General features: G+C 41.7%; 1 protein-coding gene across 1 annotated transcript in view; it reads left to right on the top strand.

Moving 5' to 3' along the window:
* Positions 1-9712, top strand: part of NPTX2 (neuronal pentraxin 2) — a 55348-nt gene extending 45636 nt beyond the window's left edge. The window contains 4 exon segments of the mRNA XM_008928024.3: positions 1042-1258; positions 4611-4855; positions 6544-6723; positions 8077-9712. Of these exon segments, the coding sequence (XP_008926272.3) occupies positions 1042-1258; positions 4611-4855; positions 6544-6723; positions 8077-8304 (870 nt within the window). The 3' untranslated portion in view covers positions 8305-9712.
* Positions 9713-19322: the final 9610 nt, after the last annotated feature.

Raw genomic sequence — 19322 nt, 5'->3', positions numbered from 1 at the left:
TGTGTGGGGCAGATTGTGCAGATAAGATGATGTATTTGGAGCTGACATAGAATAAAAAGAACCTGATTTTGTACACCCCTGAACAGAAAGGGGATGTGGTCCAAGCCCACCGATAAGTGATTTCCATGAGCCTTTGGACAGCGACCATATTTTGAGTGACATTCATGGAAATGTTTTATACAGATGATTCCCACAGGATTTGTGCCGGATGTTGTTTTGCTTTTCACACCCTGAAAGCTACACTCGTGTCCTCCTGCTGCCCTCCAAATAGTCAGTGGTGATGTGCAGGTGGTAACTTCCTAAAGCCTGTTCTGGACTGCTTTGCAAGTAGTTTTGAATGATCTGATAGTATACCATCCTTTTGTTACTATTGCTTTCCTAAGCATTCTTTTTAGGGTTGTAGAAGAAAAGCTCTGCTAGAATAATATGGTAGGTGGAACCATTGGTTTCTTCTTGTCCTTAAAGATACCAGTGTTATTTTGAGAGAGCGTGAGGTGCCTTTTTTTTCAGTTTTAATAAAAATACTTTCACTGGTTAATACTTACAGTTGATCTAAAGAGCATCTGACTTCTTTGCTGTACAAACCAAACTGAGGAGACTTTCATTTGGTGAATTTGCTTTCAAAGTAGATTAATTTTTTATTTAAAAAGAAGTGATAGTTTTTCTCTTTACTTGTGTTGGCCATGTCACTTACAGTAAGTAAAGCAAAAGTTGATTGATGTGCCACATGTACACATACAAATGGAAGTGCATCAGACCTACTCCCTACATTGATTTTATTGAACTTAAATGTATGAAGGCTCCTTCATATGAAGTGCTGGAAGCCTCTAACAAAAGTGCCCTTTTGTTTCAGGACCTGTTTAGCTACAGTGCTGATAAAAGCACTGAACATGACAAGTGCTAAAAAGCAATGCCTCTTTTGTACTTGCTGGAGAGCTCCACGATCTTGCTTTCTTCCCTTTGAGTCGGGAGCATATCTGCATTTCACAGTTTCTCTGTCAGAAATGACAATTATTTCTTTTCTTCTCCTTTCCCCTGAAGCACCAGCTCCGAGCCAACGTGTCCTATGCTGCCCTGCCGAGTGACCTCCGGGAGATGCTCCAGCGGAGGCTTGGAGACCTGGAACGCCAACTGCTGAGCAAAGTGGCCGAGCTGGAGGATGAGAAGTCTTTGCTCCATAACGAGACATCAGCCCATCGGCAGAAGACAGAGTCAGCCCTGAATGCGCTGCTAGAAAGAGTGTCTGAATTAGAAAAAGGTAATCTGCCCGGAATCTAAACACTCCCCCATGCTGATTAATTTTGTTTACTCCCTCCTTCCAGTGCAGTAGACTGAATGTGGGCCTTGAGGGAAAGACATTAAGGTGCTGGACTGAATAGTGGGTGACAGTGCAAATACTTGCATTCTCTTCTTCTTTTGTCGCAGGCTTCTTGCTTGACAGGCTGTTGCATGGCTTTGGCTTCCTGTCTCTTAATTTGGCATGTGTGGGTGGTTAAGATGAAACTCTTAGTGTTTGTGGGATGGAAAGATCTATAGGGAGGCAAGTGGAAATAAGAAGTATGACATGACATGAGTGTAAATAACTATGTAATGTCAAGCATCTAAATAGAGCTGCCTTTCTTTATTTGGACTGGATTGTATAGGCTCAATTTAATTAGCACAACTGCCTTTGATGTAATGAATGACATTTTATACCGGAATCGTTTCCTGCTGCTTTTGGAAGTATTGTTGGTGGTCTCTCCTTTAGTTGCTGGTTATGACTTGGGGTAACTGCAGATACTTGAATTGTGCCCTATCCTAAGCTTGCAGCCTTTGGAGTTTGCAGTAGATTACGCACGGTCCACTGGGGGACACTCTCGTAATCCTACTCATTCACTCTGGTATTTGGGTTAATTATTACAGAGATCTCTGTGCTTGAGTAGAATCTGTTTATTTGAATCACAAATGCCTGTGGAAGGGAGCTAAAGCACAGAACTGTCTGCATTGGCTGTGTACATGAATAGAGTGGACTGTGCAGGATTAGAGTGCCAGTAAATATCCCTGCCCCATCCTTAAATGATTTTCCAAGGTGAATAGCTCTCTGCTTAAAAGCAGCCTAATGGACATGCTTTCAAAATGATATAAACATACCTATGTCATGAATTTAAAAATGCAGCCTAATGGAGCCATTTGTGTAATATTGTATCTATTCTTGTTTCATTTAAAAAGTGTGAAGGAGGGGAAAAGGGAAGAAACAAGAAGAGATCTTCTACTAGCTCTGTCTTTTAGTATTTCCTGAGAGCCAAGATAAAGCATAACCTGCAACTAAGGTTAGGGAGAATCAGTGGCCTGTTAATGTCTCATGTGTCAAGTATATTCCCTGTTTCTGAAAGATGTGACTCATAACAGCAAGTCATCAGAAAGAGAAAGGGAGTGGTGGGAGAACAAGAATGTGTAATTTAGTCAAGCTAAAAATAGCCTGTTCCCACCTTTATTTTTTGTGTGGGGGGTGAGGGCTGTCTTAAGTCTCCAGGGAAGTGAAGAATTTGGGACAGGACCAAGACAGTCTTTCTTTTAGTTGTGTAATTTGCTTTCTATTACTGTGCAGCTTAACTGTTCTGGTTCCTTTGTCAAATCAAAGTGAAGGTAATAATGATCCAAGAATTTACTTTTATTATGGATTAAATACAGGCAATATTTCATATGACCTCTTTTGAAAATAGTATTTCTATTGTGCATTTCTTTAAAATACAGTATTGTTCAGCATCTCTTCCTGACAACTAACTAGAGTGTCATAAGTTCCTCATTGTCCCCAGACTAAATAAATTGAGAAAAAAACCTAACCTTATGAGGTAAAACTATGAACTTTGGATTTCTTTATCCCTAATTGTGACAGCTGTTTTAGTTACCAGTGGGGCAGAAGAGTTTGAAGCCTGTAGAACTGCTGTGATTCCTAAAGTCTCCTGGTCATTCCTTCACCGGTTTTCTCCATTGAGAGCAGTAGGTGATGTAGGAGAAATAATCTTGCACCTAGTAGTGCCTGGAGTTCAAAGTGATTCCTGGCTTTGCTGGATGGGTCATTATGTCTAAACCTATTTTCTCCGTCTCTAAAAGGGGATAACAGTATTTCTTGCCCATCTAGTCCAAAAATAGAGATTCCTTAGGAAAAGGATTGTCTTCTTCTGTGCAATGTGTCCATTGCCCAGACCATGAGGACCTTGTTATCATTTTGAGTTATGGATGCTTTCAAGTCATGAGAACAAACTGAAATACACACAAAAAAAGCTGAATTTTGTTTGTTCTTTTTCAGCCCATTATTGCTTTCTGAAGGTCTTTTCATAGAAAAATAGAAACATACTCCATTAAGAACATTAGTTGCTCTATGAGAGATTGGTGTACCAGCCTAGTGGAGGTTGCTCAACATTAGCCCTAAGGCACTGGTCTTTTTTTTGCTTAGAATTTAGAATATTTCAGGGTTTGCTCTGCAAGTCTTCAAGACAGATGCAAGCAAAAGAGAAAATTCATTCTTCTCCCACCCCCTCATTCTGGGAAAAATGCAGCCAAAACACTTCAGTTGCTTCTGAGAATGGGAACTGAGAGAATGCCAATGGTTTAAAAAATCCATATGAGAATTGTGGAAAGCTTTTGTAACAACAGCTCTTCATTTGGATTAGTGTATGAAGTTTGGCAAGGGGACTGAATGTGTTTCAGGAATGTGAGTGAAGGAAGTGAGTGGGGCTCAGAAGAACAGGTTGCTAAAAAGGGTGACATTACTGCAGGACTGGTGGGTTTTATTTCTTAGTACTTCATTCTAGAAAATTACTTGTAGGTGACTACATCAGAAGTATACACAAACTGCATGATACAGAGTATTGCAACTTCAGAAAGTTTTGGTCTCAAGGGTTCTCAATTTCATAAGGAGGTCTGGAATATCTCACTGGTTTTTATCACGTCTTTTAGAAAAAGCTAAATGCTAATTTCTGCTTTTATATTAAATCAAATGTTTAATATTTTAATAGTTCATAACTTGATATTGCATCTTTAATTCAGGTCACTTTGAACTGTTCAGATCTTGTCCTGATTAATTGATGGGACAGAAATCAGTTCTACTGAATTTAGCTGCTTTCTGGACTATGTCGCTTTTTCAGATTGGCCACTCAAAATGTGTCAGTCTGAGATCTTAAAATGGGGATGCTGCTCCTTGCTGCTTGTGTAGCAGTAGTAGGAAAAGAAATCCTGGTTTTGAAGTACTGTGATGCTTTAATAATGAGCATAGATGATCCATTTTAGTAAGAGTAAATATCTTTTAAACCAGTTTGAATTGCTTGAAATAGGCAGGCCTCCAACCATGAACCAGGTGATGAAGATTGACTGCCATATATTCTCTTGCTCTAAGTGAGCAGGATAAATAAACCAAATAATTAGCATGGTGTGGATAAAATCTAAGTATGTTTTTATGTGCTGCAAAATCAACATTCAGCAATACTACTCCAGTACATTTCTTCTGTACTTCTCTAAGGTGCTTGAAGTTCCAAGGATTCTCAATATAAATTAAATCGTGTCTTGACCTGAATTACAGATGCATTGTTTAGCTTAATGTTAAAGGTTTTTCTTCCTCAATGTGGTTCCAGGTAACAGTGCATTTAAGTCACCTGATGAATTCAAGGTCTCCCTTCCTCTCCGCACAAACTACTTGTACGGGAAGATCAAGAAGACGCTGCCAGAGCTCTACGCTTTCACTGTGTGCTTGTGGCTGAGATCAAGTGCTTCTCCTGGAATTGGCACTCCATTCTCATATGCTGTTCCTGGGCAAGCTAATGAAATTGTCCTCATAGAATGGGGGAATAATCCAATTGAATTGCTAATTAATGATAAGGTGAGAATTAACTAAATCTTTACTGTCCACACAACCAGAATAAGGCCTGACTCCTTGGTTCCTCTCTACTAACTCTTTCCTTCTCTCTGAGAGAAGCCTTTGAGATTGCAATGTCTGTCTGTCTGTTGTTCATTTACTCATTGCAAGTTCATAAAAAAAGAGGTCAAATGGTACAAATATTTGGATGGTGTGACAAAGCAGCATCACATCTAGGTGTGCACACGCTCAGGTGTGTTGTCTGAATTTACCAGCAGATCTTGTCTTTGTTTTTGGTTTTATGAAGCAGAAACCATATTTGAAGCCACACTATTGCAGGAGCTGTGAGATCTAAGTCAGTTGCAGTATTTCTAATAGTAATTGTAGAATTTCTAATTGCAGAAGTTAGATATGTTAAAATGAATTTTGCAGAAGACAGAGAGCAGAAGGCTGCTTTTGTGTCTGCTGTTGTTATGCCTAGTGACTGAATACCAGTTTAAATACAATGTTTTCAGACTTTTTGTACAAAACCCAGCAATTGTCTCTACTTCATACCACTGATGGCTTTTGACAAGCTGCGGAAGGAGACTTGAAGAAAACAAGACCCATAGAAACTTGGCATTAAAGCAGACGATAGATCCTTACTTTCTGCACACCTTCAGTTAGGTTTCCTAGTAACTCACTGCTCTCTGAGGGATCAGGTGTTTACAGGTGTACAGCACAACTCAGGTGGTTTGTCATATGGCCAGTTAAGGGCTTTTAACAATCCCATCATCCTCACAAATCAATAAGCCAATTATTTTTAATGGTTTGTGGAATAGAAGGAAACTTGAGTCTGCTTGTCTTTAGCAATAACTTTTTCTCTTCAATATTATGCTGGTACTATTAATATTCTGTGAGGCTTTTTTTCCTCACACATCACAACTGCTCCATAGCCAATTGCATTTGTGTCTTTATGTTGATGAGTAAGTTTTCAGATCAAATTCCTGAAGGATCATAATTCCTCCTTGTTGTGAGCCCTATGTAACAGTTCCCACAAGTTTAATGAGAGCAGGCAGATCCCTTTGTCAGAGTTATTACAAATGGTGTTGGCAGCCTCCAGAATTTGAGAGAAAAATTAACATGAGCACTGGATGGAAAGTAATGACTGAGCACTGAGATTTAAACAACAAATGCCACAGATTAATGTGTAGGATGGGGGTTGGTCTGTTTTCCCAAGTAACAAGCAACAGGACAAGAGGAAATGGCTGCAGGTTTAGATTGAATATTCAGAGAAATTTCTTCACCAAAAGGGTTGTCAGGCATTGGCACAGGCTACCCAGCCTCTATCCCAGGAGGTATTTAAAAGACATGTAGATGTGGCACTTGGGGATGGGGTTTAGTGGTGGCCTTGGCAGTGCTGGGTTAACGGTTGGACTTGGGGATCTTAGAGGGATTTTCTGACCTAAAGCATTTTATGATTATGTGGTAGCAGCTTAGACTCTGCTCTTGTGTCATTTAATTTTAGATGAATCACAGGCTCATATCTACAATAAAAAAGCATGGCTGTGTTCCTGAACACAGGAGATCTGGGACAAAGTAGAAAGATGTGGAGTAACTTTTGCCCCTGAAGTTTTTGCATCTGAGGACAGAGTAAACACTGTCCCTTTTTAGATGTTGGGCTTGAACTGGTAAACTTGGTTTGCCACATGTTTACTCTGTTTTTTTTGTAGGTTGCCCAACTCCCTCTCTTCATTAGTGATGGAAAATGGCATCATATCTGCATAACTTGGACAACCAGGGATGGAATGTGGGAGGCTTTCCAGGATGGAGAGAAGCTTGGCACCGGGGAGAATCTTGCTCCTTGGCATCCAATTAAACCTGGAGGTGTCTTGATCCTGGGTCAGGAACAGGTGAGTGAGTGACAGTGTTCCAGGGTTTAAAGAAAAATAAAATCAAAACTCCCCAAACAAACAGAATTTCTCTATTAAACACTTGGCCCTGATGTAGATACAGTATCAAAAAGAATGAAACCAAGGGAAGTGTTTGTGAGGGTGAACTCTGCAGGCTTTCAAGTATGTAACAAATTTTTAGAGAAGTGGAGACTGTCAGCCATTCAGAATTTGATGTTTACTTTAAAAATGAGCCTGAAGTCAGAGACAAACTCAAAATCAGACATTTGGTTTCTCATTAAAGGTGTAGATAAATAACTCTCCTAATGCAAATGCTAATAAAGTTTGAATATTAGTACTGCCAACAGAAAATATTATGAGGTCAAGTCCTTTTGAATATGGAAAAAACCCAAAGGATTTTGAATCTTGCTTTTCTCGTTAACACTTGGTAAACAATTTTCTATGAATTGTGTGGCTCTTGGCTTCATGGTTTTTCTCTACCTATATTATACATATACCAAAAAAAGACATTATAATGAATAGCAAGAAATAGCCTTTCTTCAGGATTCCCAGGTTTGCAATGGGGCAAAGAGAAATGAGTTTTGTCTTGATATTGATTTCAGTAGACACTTACCCATGGCATAAATGATGGTAAGTTCAGCATCCTAACCCACTCTGCACAGCAGATGCTCCAGCTCATACAAAGTGTCTGGCAGGTTTTCTCTAACTCTCCTGCCATTTGCCTGCACTGTGCCTGGTTCTGTCCTGTGCTATCAGTTCCGTGTTAGTGTGATCACAAAAACGTGTGATTTCTGTCCTTGAGTAGTGGATGGAGCAAGCAAACACTTCTAGGCTTGTCCAGTGGTAGTTGGAGTTACTCATTTGGTACAACCAGCCTAAGCCTGTGTATTTAGATCCAAAGATCCCATCACACAGTCCCTGTAGCCAGCTGGTCAAGGGCTGTGGTTACACTTGTAGCCATAAAGTTTTGGTGTAATCTGACACATCTATGCAGTTCCTGCTGAAGTTGTCCTTGCTTGCATAATATCTCCTAAATTAGCCTCAATATTTAAAGCTGCCTTCCAGCTCTACTGCCCAGGGGCAGGGTTGGTTATGTGTAGCCCTTTTGGGATGTTGTGCAGTCACCACTGATTGCCTTCAGTTGTTTTGACATAATTCAGATTGGAGCTTGTAACTGTTCCATAGAGTGTCTTGTTCAATGTGGCTCTTCTAGAAGCTTGAATTTGTTCATCTCTGTGACCTAACTCTGCACCTCCTTCTAGCAGTGTGTCTGGGTGGGGAGGGACTTCAAACTTGAAGAAGAAAATGCCAAAATAACCTTCTCATCTAATCCTAACTCTTGTGTGCCTAAAGGACACAGTGGGAGGAAGATTTGATGCAACTCAAGCCTTCGTTGGGGAGATGAGCCAGTTTAATATATGGGACAGGGTCTTAAAAGCTGAAGACATCATGAATATTGCTAACTGCTCCATCAACATGCCTGGCAACATCATCCCCTGGGTCGATAACAACGTTGATGTGTTTGGAGGTGCTACTAAATGGCCTGTGGAGACTTGTGAAGAGCGTCTGCTAGATTTATAGCTGTGATTATTTCCCATTCAAGTGCCCCCTTTAGTAGGACAATCTTCTGTGCAATCTCAAGCACTTGTTTTTCTCTCTGCCCTTCCCTGATCTTAACTCCTCAAAAGAATAAAACATTGAGTAAACTGCCTCAGTGCAAAGAGAGCTGCTAGTTCAGGGTTGAGCCTGACTATGAAAGGAGCACTTCTTGGCTAGAGCAGCCCTGGCTTTCCTATGACCTGATCCAAAAATATGCTTTGGCCTGCACAGCCTTTTGTTTGGGCCCAGGCTTAGTCCGTGAGTTCTGCAGGGAGGGAGAAGAGCCCTGCACATGTTCACTGTAGTACTCCTGAGAATGGGAGGTGCTGTCAGGGCACCAGGACTAACAGGCTAAGTGTGAATCCTTCCTTCCAGTCTATTGTCTCCCCTTTGAATCAAAGCCATTCTTTTTTAGCCCTTTTTAAAAGAAATCACTTAATCCTTACACTGCAGTGGTTATGGTGCAACTGTGGGTAGAGCAGAACAGCCACTGTCCGAGTGCAAGGCTCTTGCTTTTTAATTTGCAGATTAAAAATCCTTATTTTATGACAGAGAGGGGATGTATTTGAGACACATTGTACCAGTTCAATGTGAAGAAAGGGCTGTTTAATCAGCACAGCTCCATTGAAGTAGAGATGCTTCAGGTGAGGTTCTGTCCCAAAGCCTGTCCTTTGCTAGCCAGGATCCCAGTGTAGATGGATGGATGAAAGATTGTACTTGTATTTTCTGTAGGCTGAATGTACTGACTTCCTAGTGACCTGGCTTGTAAACTTTTCTCTATTGTTTCTCTTGCTTTAGTCAATGTCTTTATTTTTTTAAATATACAAGCTGTGATTAAGTGAATTTCTGTTTTGTTTTGCTTTGAAAGGCCTTTTTATGAGCAAGTGCCAAAGTTCAGTTTCTGCTTGCTGAGAATTGCTACATATTTTTCCAGCATAAGTCTTCTGCACTGGTTTATATGTTATTATGATGGTCCTATGTAATATGAAAATGTGCTGCTTTTTCAATTCTTGTTGACTGTCTCTTCTGTAAGCACTGGGCTGACTACTATATTTTTTTATCATTTTCTCTCAATATTTTGCAAACAATGTTGCTGTTTCCTTGGCATTGATGTGACTACTTGGTTTGTGGCTCGCAGATAGCAAATGCACTGTACTGGGAAAGAGTTAATACTTTTGTTATTTAAGAGAAAAAGAATTTAAAGGGGGGGGAGGGGGAATTTATAAAGCTAAATATCATATTTTATTTTTCATATGTTTGAATTGTAAGAATAATATGGTGACAGTCCCATTTGTAGGGTAAAGTTACATATTTCCATGAATATGTAGTATGCTGTTCTTAAAAGAAAATTCTTATAATGAACTTTTAATTAAAATGCACTGTAAAATGAGTCTCTTAATTCCTTTATAGTCACGTAAGACACTGAATATTCTCTTTCATAGCTGCTCTGAGTTTGGCTACTGTCTCCCTAGACTGGTAGAAGTACAGACTTGTAAGAAGTTTTCATTATTCCCTAAATTCCTTAAATCTCAATCTTCAATCAAAGGAGGGGGGACTCAGTTGTGTGGAACCTTAGCTGGGGAGAAGGTCTCTCCATCTGGATGTGGTGGGTGCCTGAGGCTCCAGCTGAGCTCTGCCTCCTCCTGCAGCCCTCTCCCAGGCCCTGGTCTCCACCCTGGGATCCAGCAGCTCCACTGGAGTGGGATGGGATAGAGAATGCAGGTTCATATTTATTTTTACAGTTGTGAGAAACTGGAAGTGATCCCTCCTGGCTGAAAGTAGTGGTTGTAGGCAAGTGTCCCAAACCAGTGAGAAAAGATCTGTTCACCACAGATGACTTGTTGCAGTGGGAGAGCAGAGGCCCTGTACCTGTGCTGGCTGTAGAGGGTTGTGTCCATGGGGTCTGACAGCAAACCCAGTTATCTGCCTGGTGAACTAACAAGTTCTCTGTAAGACAACAATCAGGTAGGACAGGAATGTTTATCCAGCTCTGACCTCTTTCTCTGGCCAGGGAGAGTTTTTGAGATTTTTTATGAAACATTACACAACTTGGTTTCAAATGTTCCCATTCTGACTGGCTTTAAAATAGACACACATGCTGCACCCCCAACCTACAACATGCTTTCCCTACCCTAAGGAAAAACAAAACCCCAAACAACCACAAAACCCACTTGATATCAAAAGACTGTGTCATAAGGGCTGTACCTCCTAGACCCTGTGTGTGGACAGGGTCAGTCATTTTAAACACTCACTGTTTGGATCCATTGGTTGGTTGAGGGAAGCAGAGAGTCTTCACACTTCCCTTAGCCATGTTAATCTTTATTTAGAGAGTTATGAACCCCCCTCCCCCCTAGTTTTAGGTCTGTCTTAGCACTCACTTTAACAATGAGCACCTGAGTGAGGAGCCCCACCTGCATGGGAAGGTTTAAATGGTGGGGGCTGGACTTGCTTTGTGTTGTGCAGTGGGAACACCTGGGCTGGGGCTGTTGTTTGACTGGGACTGGTGAGGGCTGGCTGCTTTCTTCCTCGAGTTCTCATCGGGCTGCACGAAGGAGGAACAGCAGAACTCTCCAACGTGGAAATAATACTAAAAGGTATGGCACGGTGCTCGGGTGAAAGGGTCTTTGGGGGCATTTGTCCTGTTGCAACCTGATCTAGAGATGGTGTGGTTCTTTTAAAGATTAACAGTTTAACCCTCTGGTTTGGTTTTTACTCAGTAAATAATCCAGATGGTAGAGACTTTGGGGGGGGGGGTTGGGTATGGTTTTTTTTTAACACTGACTCTTTAGGAAAAGTCAAAGCTAAGGAGTATGTATTCCATTGAAAAGGATTTGTTTCATTAATTTTTACTACATATATAGTTTCTTTTGTGCAATAACACCTTTTTCATTAATAAGAAAAGATGTGTATTGATATTTGTGTCTTTATCTTGCAATGAAAACGCTGTTACTCTGCTGCTCCACGCTCTGGGAGTCACATGTTTTATGTGCATATATAAGCAGATGGCAAAACAGGAGTAAATATTACCACATTCCAGCATCTATACTGTTTATGAAGTGTGGAAGTGACAACACAACCTTCAGTTCCCAAACTGCTCTGAATACACAGAAGTAATAACTTCTGGAAAGCTGAGTGACAGCTACAGCACTTGGAACATGCAGTAATGCAGATTTCTGGAAAGTGTGTTTCTGTTTAAAACCAGGCAGAGCTGGGACTCCTAAAAGCAGCATCAGTGATCCCAACAAGCCAACCCTTGGGAGCTGGGGCTGAGCAGGTGTGCAGGGGACTTGGCTTGGCTGTGGGTGCTGTTCAGGCAGGTTCTGTATTGCAATATTCTCTTTGTATGTACTCGATGCATTGGCAGCCACAAATGGAGCAATCAGTGTGTGTAAATCCAGGTTATATTTCTTCAAAGACAAGGGTTTTTTTGACTAACTGGCTGGTCACTAGAAAACGTTGATAATCTCATATGTTTGGTATTTGTTTGAAGGCTCCAGCTCCACACCTGCTGAGCCAAGTGTTGGTGAGGGGAAGGACCATCTCTGCCTCTGGGATCCCCTGGGAATGGGAGACTGACTCCCTGAGCCAGGTGGCTTTTGCTGGGCGGTGCTTGCTCATTAAACTGTGAATTTAGCTCTCAGAAATACAAAGAAGGCTACAGAAATTCTTACCAGCAAAGCTCTATCCTCATTTTTACACACGCTTTTCTGGTGTTTGAGTACATGAGGCTGCTAGGGAGAAGCTGATTCTGTTTTGCTTCAGAGACCAGATTTCCCTCAGGCCTTCCCTAAAGGTGAAATGCAGGCCAGTTGTGAAGCTGCTGTGTTATATTAGGTGTTTAAAGCTGGCACTTTCTAAACCAGAGTAATATTTGCTCTAAAAAAATGTTTATGTAACTACAGATTAGATTTATTTCTTGTTTGCTGCTGGCACCTGACTCTATGTGTAAGGATTCTTCATCCAGCTAATTTTAGTTACCCAGACTGGGAGGGAAGATCAGGCTTCTATTGCATCATCCTTGAGGGGTCCTGAATCCTGCAGGTACAGGAGAAAATATCCGGGCTGAGGCTTCTGCCACAGATGATGATCCCTCAATGCTGCTGTAGGAATCCAAAGCTGGGCATAGCAAGGGCCCTGCTGATGGAGAGATCAGGTACTGCCAAACTCACTCCACAAAAAGGAAAGGTTGGTAGCCAGGGAATCTGGGGGTTTGAAGGTGTTGTGGGATTTTTCCATAGATCTTTCACCCAAACCTCTTTTTTCTTTCCCTTCGCAGAGAAGAAGTGGGACCTTGATAATGTTCAGGGTTTAGCTGGGATGTTTTAATAATACATGAGTTTTACAGAGCTAAAAATCTTCTGGAAAGAACTGAATTAATTGCACCCCTGGCTATAGCTGTTTCTAAAAGGCTGTGCTTAGAAAAGTATAAATTTGCACAAGGAGTTCAAAGGTGCATTTCTTTCTCCACAGGAGGGCAGGGCTCATGTTTTGGCAAAGCTTGGAATACAGAAGTTTTCTGATGTCTTGGTGCCACTGAGAGAAACTGTTTTATTTATTAGAGATGCTCTGGGGTTTCACCTGGGCTGGCTCCCAGCACATGTGTGTGGCAGAGCCGTTCAGCTCCTGGCAAAGCTGTTCCCAGGGGCTCCTGCCACGTGAAGGATGCTGAGCACTTGTGTCTGTGGTGCCCACTTGTTCCTTCCCTCCCAGTCAGCTTGTACTGACTGCCAGGGGCAGAGCTCACCTCGCCCAGGGCAGTCTGGAGCCTCTGTGGCACCGTGTGTGCTGCTCTTCTGTGCTGGAAGATGTCTGCAAGAAGTTTGCCCTGGTTTTCAGATCACCAAGCTGTTCCCAGCAGCAGTCCTGGAGTGCTTTTGAAGAATAAGTATTCAGAGAAGTAACTGAAGGACTATTTCTTAGGAGGATTTAGGTGGTTTTTAAGGTACTAGATGCTCTTTGACTTTATATCTTTCAAAACACTTAAACCAGCTTATGGGTAACTTAAAATCCTTATGCTACTGTAACAGAGTTCATCACCCAGCCTTATCTCTGCCACAAGAAATTGCTCTCCTGACCTCACTGGACAAAAGGAAACCTCTTTAAAGGGCAACTTCATGTATTAAAACAGTATGTTAAAACTTCTAGGTAGCAACACTAGCTAAGCAGGTGATTTATAACTTTCCTTTTTTAAAAATTTTATATTTTACTGGGTGTTCACTGTTTATTTACAGTGGAACACCTGACGTGCCACCCTGCTGTGGTACCAGACAAAGCTGTTTTTTCTCCATGAAGCAGCAATTGGTTTTCCTCTCATTTCAGAGGGCACAGAGCAGGCAGTTGCCTCCTCCCCGATGCAGAGCTGGGAGGAGATTGCCCTGTGCAGCTTTATTCCATCTCTGCAATGACAAAAGGGTCTGGGAGAAGTGATCTGCCATGACTTTTAATTTCATATGAGATTTCCCTGCAGGAGATATTTATGTCTGACAAAACAGGGCAGACCTAGATCTGCTCTCCAGGGAAGGTGTAGCTCACAGGAATGTGCTATGTTTTAGGCCAAGGTTTCCTTTTTTTGGTTTTTTGTTTTGGTTTTTGTTTTTTTTCACTTTTCTACTTTCTTTATGGCAAATTATAAATGGTTGATAAACACCTATAGTAAAATACAGATATGCATTGGCAAATCATCCTCTTTTTTTTTTTTTTTCCATTAAAGGAAGCTGTTATTTGCTGTGTAGAGAGTATGTATCCTCCTAAGAGATCAAATTATTTATGGCAGTGCACTAATTAGCTTTTTCAAGGCTTCTAAGGTCTTGGAAATACTTCCAGCTCCACAGATAATTGCAAGAGGTAAACACCTCTCTGCATCAAGTATAATTTGATGTAACTGGAAAACAGCTGTCAGTATGTGCTTTGGACTTCTGACCTGATGGGGGCTCTTGTCAAGTGGAAAACTGGCACCTCCAAGGCTTTCCAAAGGAGTGATCAGACCTGGCTGGTTGGGTAACTGTGGTGGGCACAGGTATCCAGACAATGCAGGAGGCTTCCAGAGCTGGTTTGGTCCCAGTTTTCCTTGTGTATAGCTGTGCTGTCATATTAATTCCGAGGCTGCACCAACACTCTTGCTTGCCCATTGTTACTCTGGTTTTGATCTCGGTGAGTAGCAGATCCACCTCCCTTCTCACGTCCATCAGCAGCTCCAGTGTCTGTTCAAAAGTATTTGGCATTGTTCAAATATGCTGCTATGGTTACTCAGGCACCACTGACTGCACAGGTCAGCCTGGAAGAGCTTTACACAAAGTATTTGGGACAGAATGCAGCTCTTGCTTGTTAATTTAAGACCCGGTACATCAGTTTGAACAAATTGCACAGAGGATAATGTCTTGCTTTTTTCCCTACGCTCGGGATTTGGAAAAAAACATAAGAAAAACATTGTCTTGACGTGAGTCCAAGCAATGACAGGGGCTCCTGCTGAAAATAGAAACCAGCCTATTTGTTCTGGGAATTGCCTGGAGGCTGGCAGGGCTTTGTGGAGGGAGGATGCACAGAGCAGAGCAGCCTGTTGAGGAGCACAGGCTTCCTCAACTACGTCACCAACAGCGAGCACAGCCCCGGGAGGGCTGCCTGCAGGTCACTGCCTCAGCAGGACACCTCTGCAAACAGCCAAGGGCCACATTTGACAACCCTTGGGAAGGGGCTGACATGTGATTCTTAGACCTCAGGTTGCCATCTGATGGTTCAGGGATAAGGTGTCAGCTGCTCACTGCTGGAGATGGGCTGGCATTTACAGGGCGGTGGAGGTACAGGGTGCTGCAAGGATGACCTGTTGAGGACTGTAGCTGTGATTTTAATCTTCCAATCCTGTTCAAATCTGAGCTGAATTGGCAAGTGGGGTTGTTTAGGTCCCAGAAATTCAATGAGATCTGTTCTGTACTGCACCACAGGCAGTCTGAAAAAGGATAACTTTAGAGATGTGTAGTGATGCCTGCACTAGGCTGTGCCTTTTAATGCCTTTGTGGTTACTTCACGCTGGAGAAATGAATATGACTGAATGTCCTCCTCTGATTACACTGAAGGCAAAATTCCCATAGACTTGAATGGGAGAAGAACAGGAAACTGAGACAAGTCTGAGCAGGCTGGTAAAAATGAAACAAAAAAGTCTAGTGTGACTTTAAAGCTATTTTTAAAAACACAAGCTGGAGCGGGTTACTGTGAATCACTGGAATCTGTTATGTCTTTATTTATTTAATTTTCTCTTTTTCTGTATTTTCCCTCAGTAATTTTGAGGACACAGCAAGAAGACAAGTTTTTAGAGATGGGTTATATGTGTTAAAGAGGGGAATGTGTAGCATTTGCTGAGCACAATAAATATCACTGCCAAATGAGCAGGTCCCTTTTCTGATACTGCAAAAATGTTGTAGATGAGAATTTATATCAACCCATTTCAGAAAACGAAAGAAGGCGGAGGGTTTATTGTTTTAATTGAAATATCTTCATGGTTTCTGTAGGAAACTAGGTGTTGTTTGACATTTGCTGAGTGAATCTTTGGTAAGTGGCTTGTGTTGGGGGTTGCTTTGTCTCCTCATTCTCTTTCCTCCTCACCAGCCCTTGGGGCAAGTTTCTGGCAGCTGAGGGTGGGGACTAAAAATAAAAATAACCTACCTTCATTGTAATAGGTAATAGCAGAATCTTACTAATATCTTTTGGATTGTGTCCTGGTTTTCCATACAGTGCTTAAATTCAAAGGCTGATCATTCATATATTTATTTTTCCATTGAAGGATGCAAATTTCAATGGCATTCATTGAGCTAAGAAGCAGCAGTTCTCTTTATGTAGTCATTTTTCCCTGCTCATTGTAGCAACTTTCTTGCACGTGAAGAAAGACAGGGAGGAGGGTGAAACAGCATAAACCACTTGAGGGGAGAAGGGGAAGGAAACTGTGACCATTGCAAAAAGTGTGGTAAGGGGAAAGTTGTCTCTGAATTCAGCAGTGGACACTGGAAATAATGTCTCTGTATTGTGATCATTGCAGAGATGGAAAAACCATCTTCCCCTTGGACTTTGGCTAAAAGTCAGGTTTGTATTTTGGGAGGCAGGACTGCATCAATTGGCTTCAGGCAGGCTTGTTTTTGTTCTCCTGTCCCCTCAGGGGTGTGTGTATCAAACCCCTTTCTGTTACTGGAAAGACAATCATTAGTTTTTCCAGATGCAGACAGGAGGGCTCAGAGCAGTCGGAATTAAATGCCAAGGTGAAAGTGTATTGCTGTAGAAAGCCATGTCAGACTTGCAAATGGTTCTTGTGCACTTCTGGGGATATGATACCAATAAAGACTCTTCAGCTGTTTCTGGGTTTTTAGTGGTCTTGAGAAATGATTCTTCTCTGCTGGTTCCTGCTGCTGTTTAATGGACGTGTGGTACAGTTCAGAAAGGCAGGGAACTGACTGTATGATGGGAGGATCAGGAATCTGCTAAAGCTTTGGGAGCCATCCACTGGCTTTAAAGGGCTTTGGATATAGTGCCCCTGTTCACTGGAGTCTATGCAACACAAAACATATTGCATCCCAGGTTTTTTTTAACTTCCAGGAAGGACTGGTTTATGTGGGAAGAACTCACAGAAAACTGTTCCACTGCCTTCTCCTTTCCCTGCTAAGCATAAAAGGCAGTTGATGATGATAGTTTGTAAATTCTGTGTCCTGAAGAGCTGACAGAGACTACTTGATTCTGAAACATTGCTGTGGCATTTCCTTGGTATCCCTTTGATACCTCTGCATCTTCTTGGATTAGCAATGCTGTTGTAATAGTGCACGGCACAAATCTAGTTACACGAGCTCCTTGTTATTTGAATGCATTCTGAGCAGCATTTCAGACATTATTAAAACATTTCTTTATGCTCTTTGGCTTTGAAAAATACAAATTCAAAACAAAAGCTCATAAATCTTTGTTTAATCAAAGTATACCTCTAACAACAGTCTACAAGGATATTGTATAACAAAGAGAGCAAATTCCAAATAGGACTTTGAAAATCAGGCTGGAGCAGAAAATCAAGGCTGGTGGGAGATTTTTAGAGAGCCTTGCTTGCTTCCTAGAAAAATCACTGTACTGTGTTGAATTATCAATGCTTAAGTGACATCTGCAAGTTTATTTAATTAAGAGCTATGCTAAGTATGTTGTATTTGCTAATGCATGGTTTGTCTGAAGATGTGACTGTTCCTGGCTCACTGAATCTACGCTGGTTTCACTGACTGTTGACAGCCCTGTCAGTTGAAAGCATTAGAAGAGAATGAAATTGCATTCTGGGCCTTGCCCCAGATGGGAATTGCTGTAATGTTTTAAACCTCAAAAAGAATAGAAGTGTAACAGAGCAACATGACCACAGTAAGGTTTATTAGTGCTGCTTTCATCTTGGCTTTGGGCCATCCCCTGTCTGCAGAATTCCTGTTGATGCCCCATCTGGATTTATGTAGAAATTGATGGTAGGGTAAAGCTCTCTGATCCCATCAGTTCACATTTGCATCACTTTCTGTTCTGGATGAGCTATGAAGGGCTGGAAGCACCACTTGTTAAACTCTAATTAGCAGGCAAGCAGAGGAGAATGCAAGGTCAATTTGGCACTTGTGGAATTTAAATTATTTTCTGAATTGGAAGGGTGGGGGAAAGAAATCAAAGCCCATGTCTCTGAGTTCAGCTGTGCTTCTGAAACGGTCCCTTAAGAGATGAAAAGTACTTGAATAGAACCACTGAACTCCAGTTTGCTCTATATTTTGCTGCTGTAATTGTTATAGAGGTCATACTTTAATGCACACAGTTTGAGTTTGATGCCAGTCCTGCTCTAAACACACTGAGAGTTGCTGAGAAAATGGAAATTTCGTTGTGACTATTGATTTCTATTGAGAGCAAGTGGGTGAAGTTTCCAAATCTTAGTCTAACAGCTCCTTTGGATTTGTCTGTCCAAAGGTTTTGTGCCTCCTGAAAGACTTTGTTACCCCAACTCTTCCTACTGGTACCAAAATCAGGATAGTTGTACCTGTTACAGCTTTTCCCTTCCCCCCTATTTAAGCTGGTTGTGTCATTATAGTCTTTAACCACTGCAGGTGGTAAGAACTTAAATTAGGAGGAAGCTACACCCAGACTAAGAGCAGGAAGGATAAAGTCAGCAGGAGTCCTTGAGCAGGACATGCTCAAGACCTGGGCATGCAGTCCAACCTGAAATTGAGATTTTTGGTGCAGGTCACAAAATCTAACTTCCAAAGAGGAAGGATGTGTGCTTTGGGCATCCTCTGCTCCTGATGAGTCTGCTGGCTGCCTTGCTCAGGTGTCCTTTGGAGGGTGCTCCCCCTCTGCCCTCTCACTATTCGCTGGATGAACAGGCTCCTGCAGCTAAAGGAAGTTCCTACTCCCTTTAATCAGATGCTCCACCAAAAAACCTTGTTAATGCATTCAGAGAGTGCACTACTTCCTTCAGCTTCAAGCTGAATTGGTTTGCATTATCACCCATTATTTTTGGACTTAGATAAAGTGTTTATGTGTATTCTGGGTCACTGATGCACACAGAGTTATTATGGGGCTGAATCAGTGCTGTGGTACAACTGTCAGCAGTCCTGGTCTCCTTGTGAGTACCTATTTATTCTCAAGATGAAGCTGTAGTGAGTGAAGGCTCATTCTCCAGGAAAGGTGATTGAATGCAGCTGCAGCTGGTTGATTAAACTGGACAAAGAGAAACACTCATGTGTCACTCAGCACGCTCTGCTACATGGAACAAGGGGATTAGATATGGTGAATTTCTAGTAATGAAAGCAGGCAATCGGGTTCGTCATAAAATCAGCTTAAAAGAGCTTTCTAGATTCCAGAGAGAACTAAAATAACTTGACCTACCTTGGTCCTGTAATCTTTAAATGCTGCTTAACATCTGCTCATCAGCACTTGGCAATAATATTTATTATGGAATTTTTAATAGCAGAAACTGTCTTGTGACAAAATTAATAATGCAGAAGGGTGCACTGTGGAAG

Source organism: Manacus vitellinus, unplaced genomic scaffold (genome assembly GCF_001715985.3).
Source record: "Manacus vitellinus isolate BGI_N305 unplaced genomic scaffold, ASM171598v3 scaffold_12_pilon, whole genome shotgun sequence".
NCBI classification, from domain to species: Eukaryota; Metazoa; Chordata; class Aves; order Passeriformes; family Pipridae; genus Manacus; species Manacus vitellinus.
Note: the sequence above shows the minus strand (reverse complement) of the source record. Positions and strands in the feature narration are given on the sequence as shown.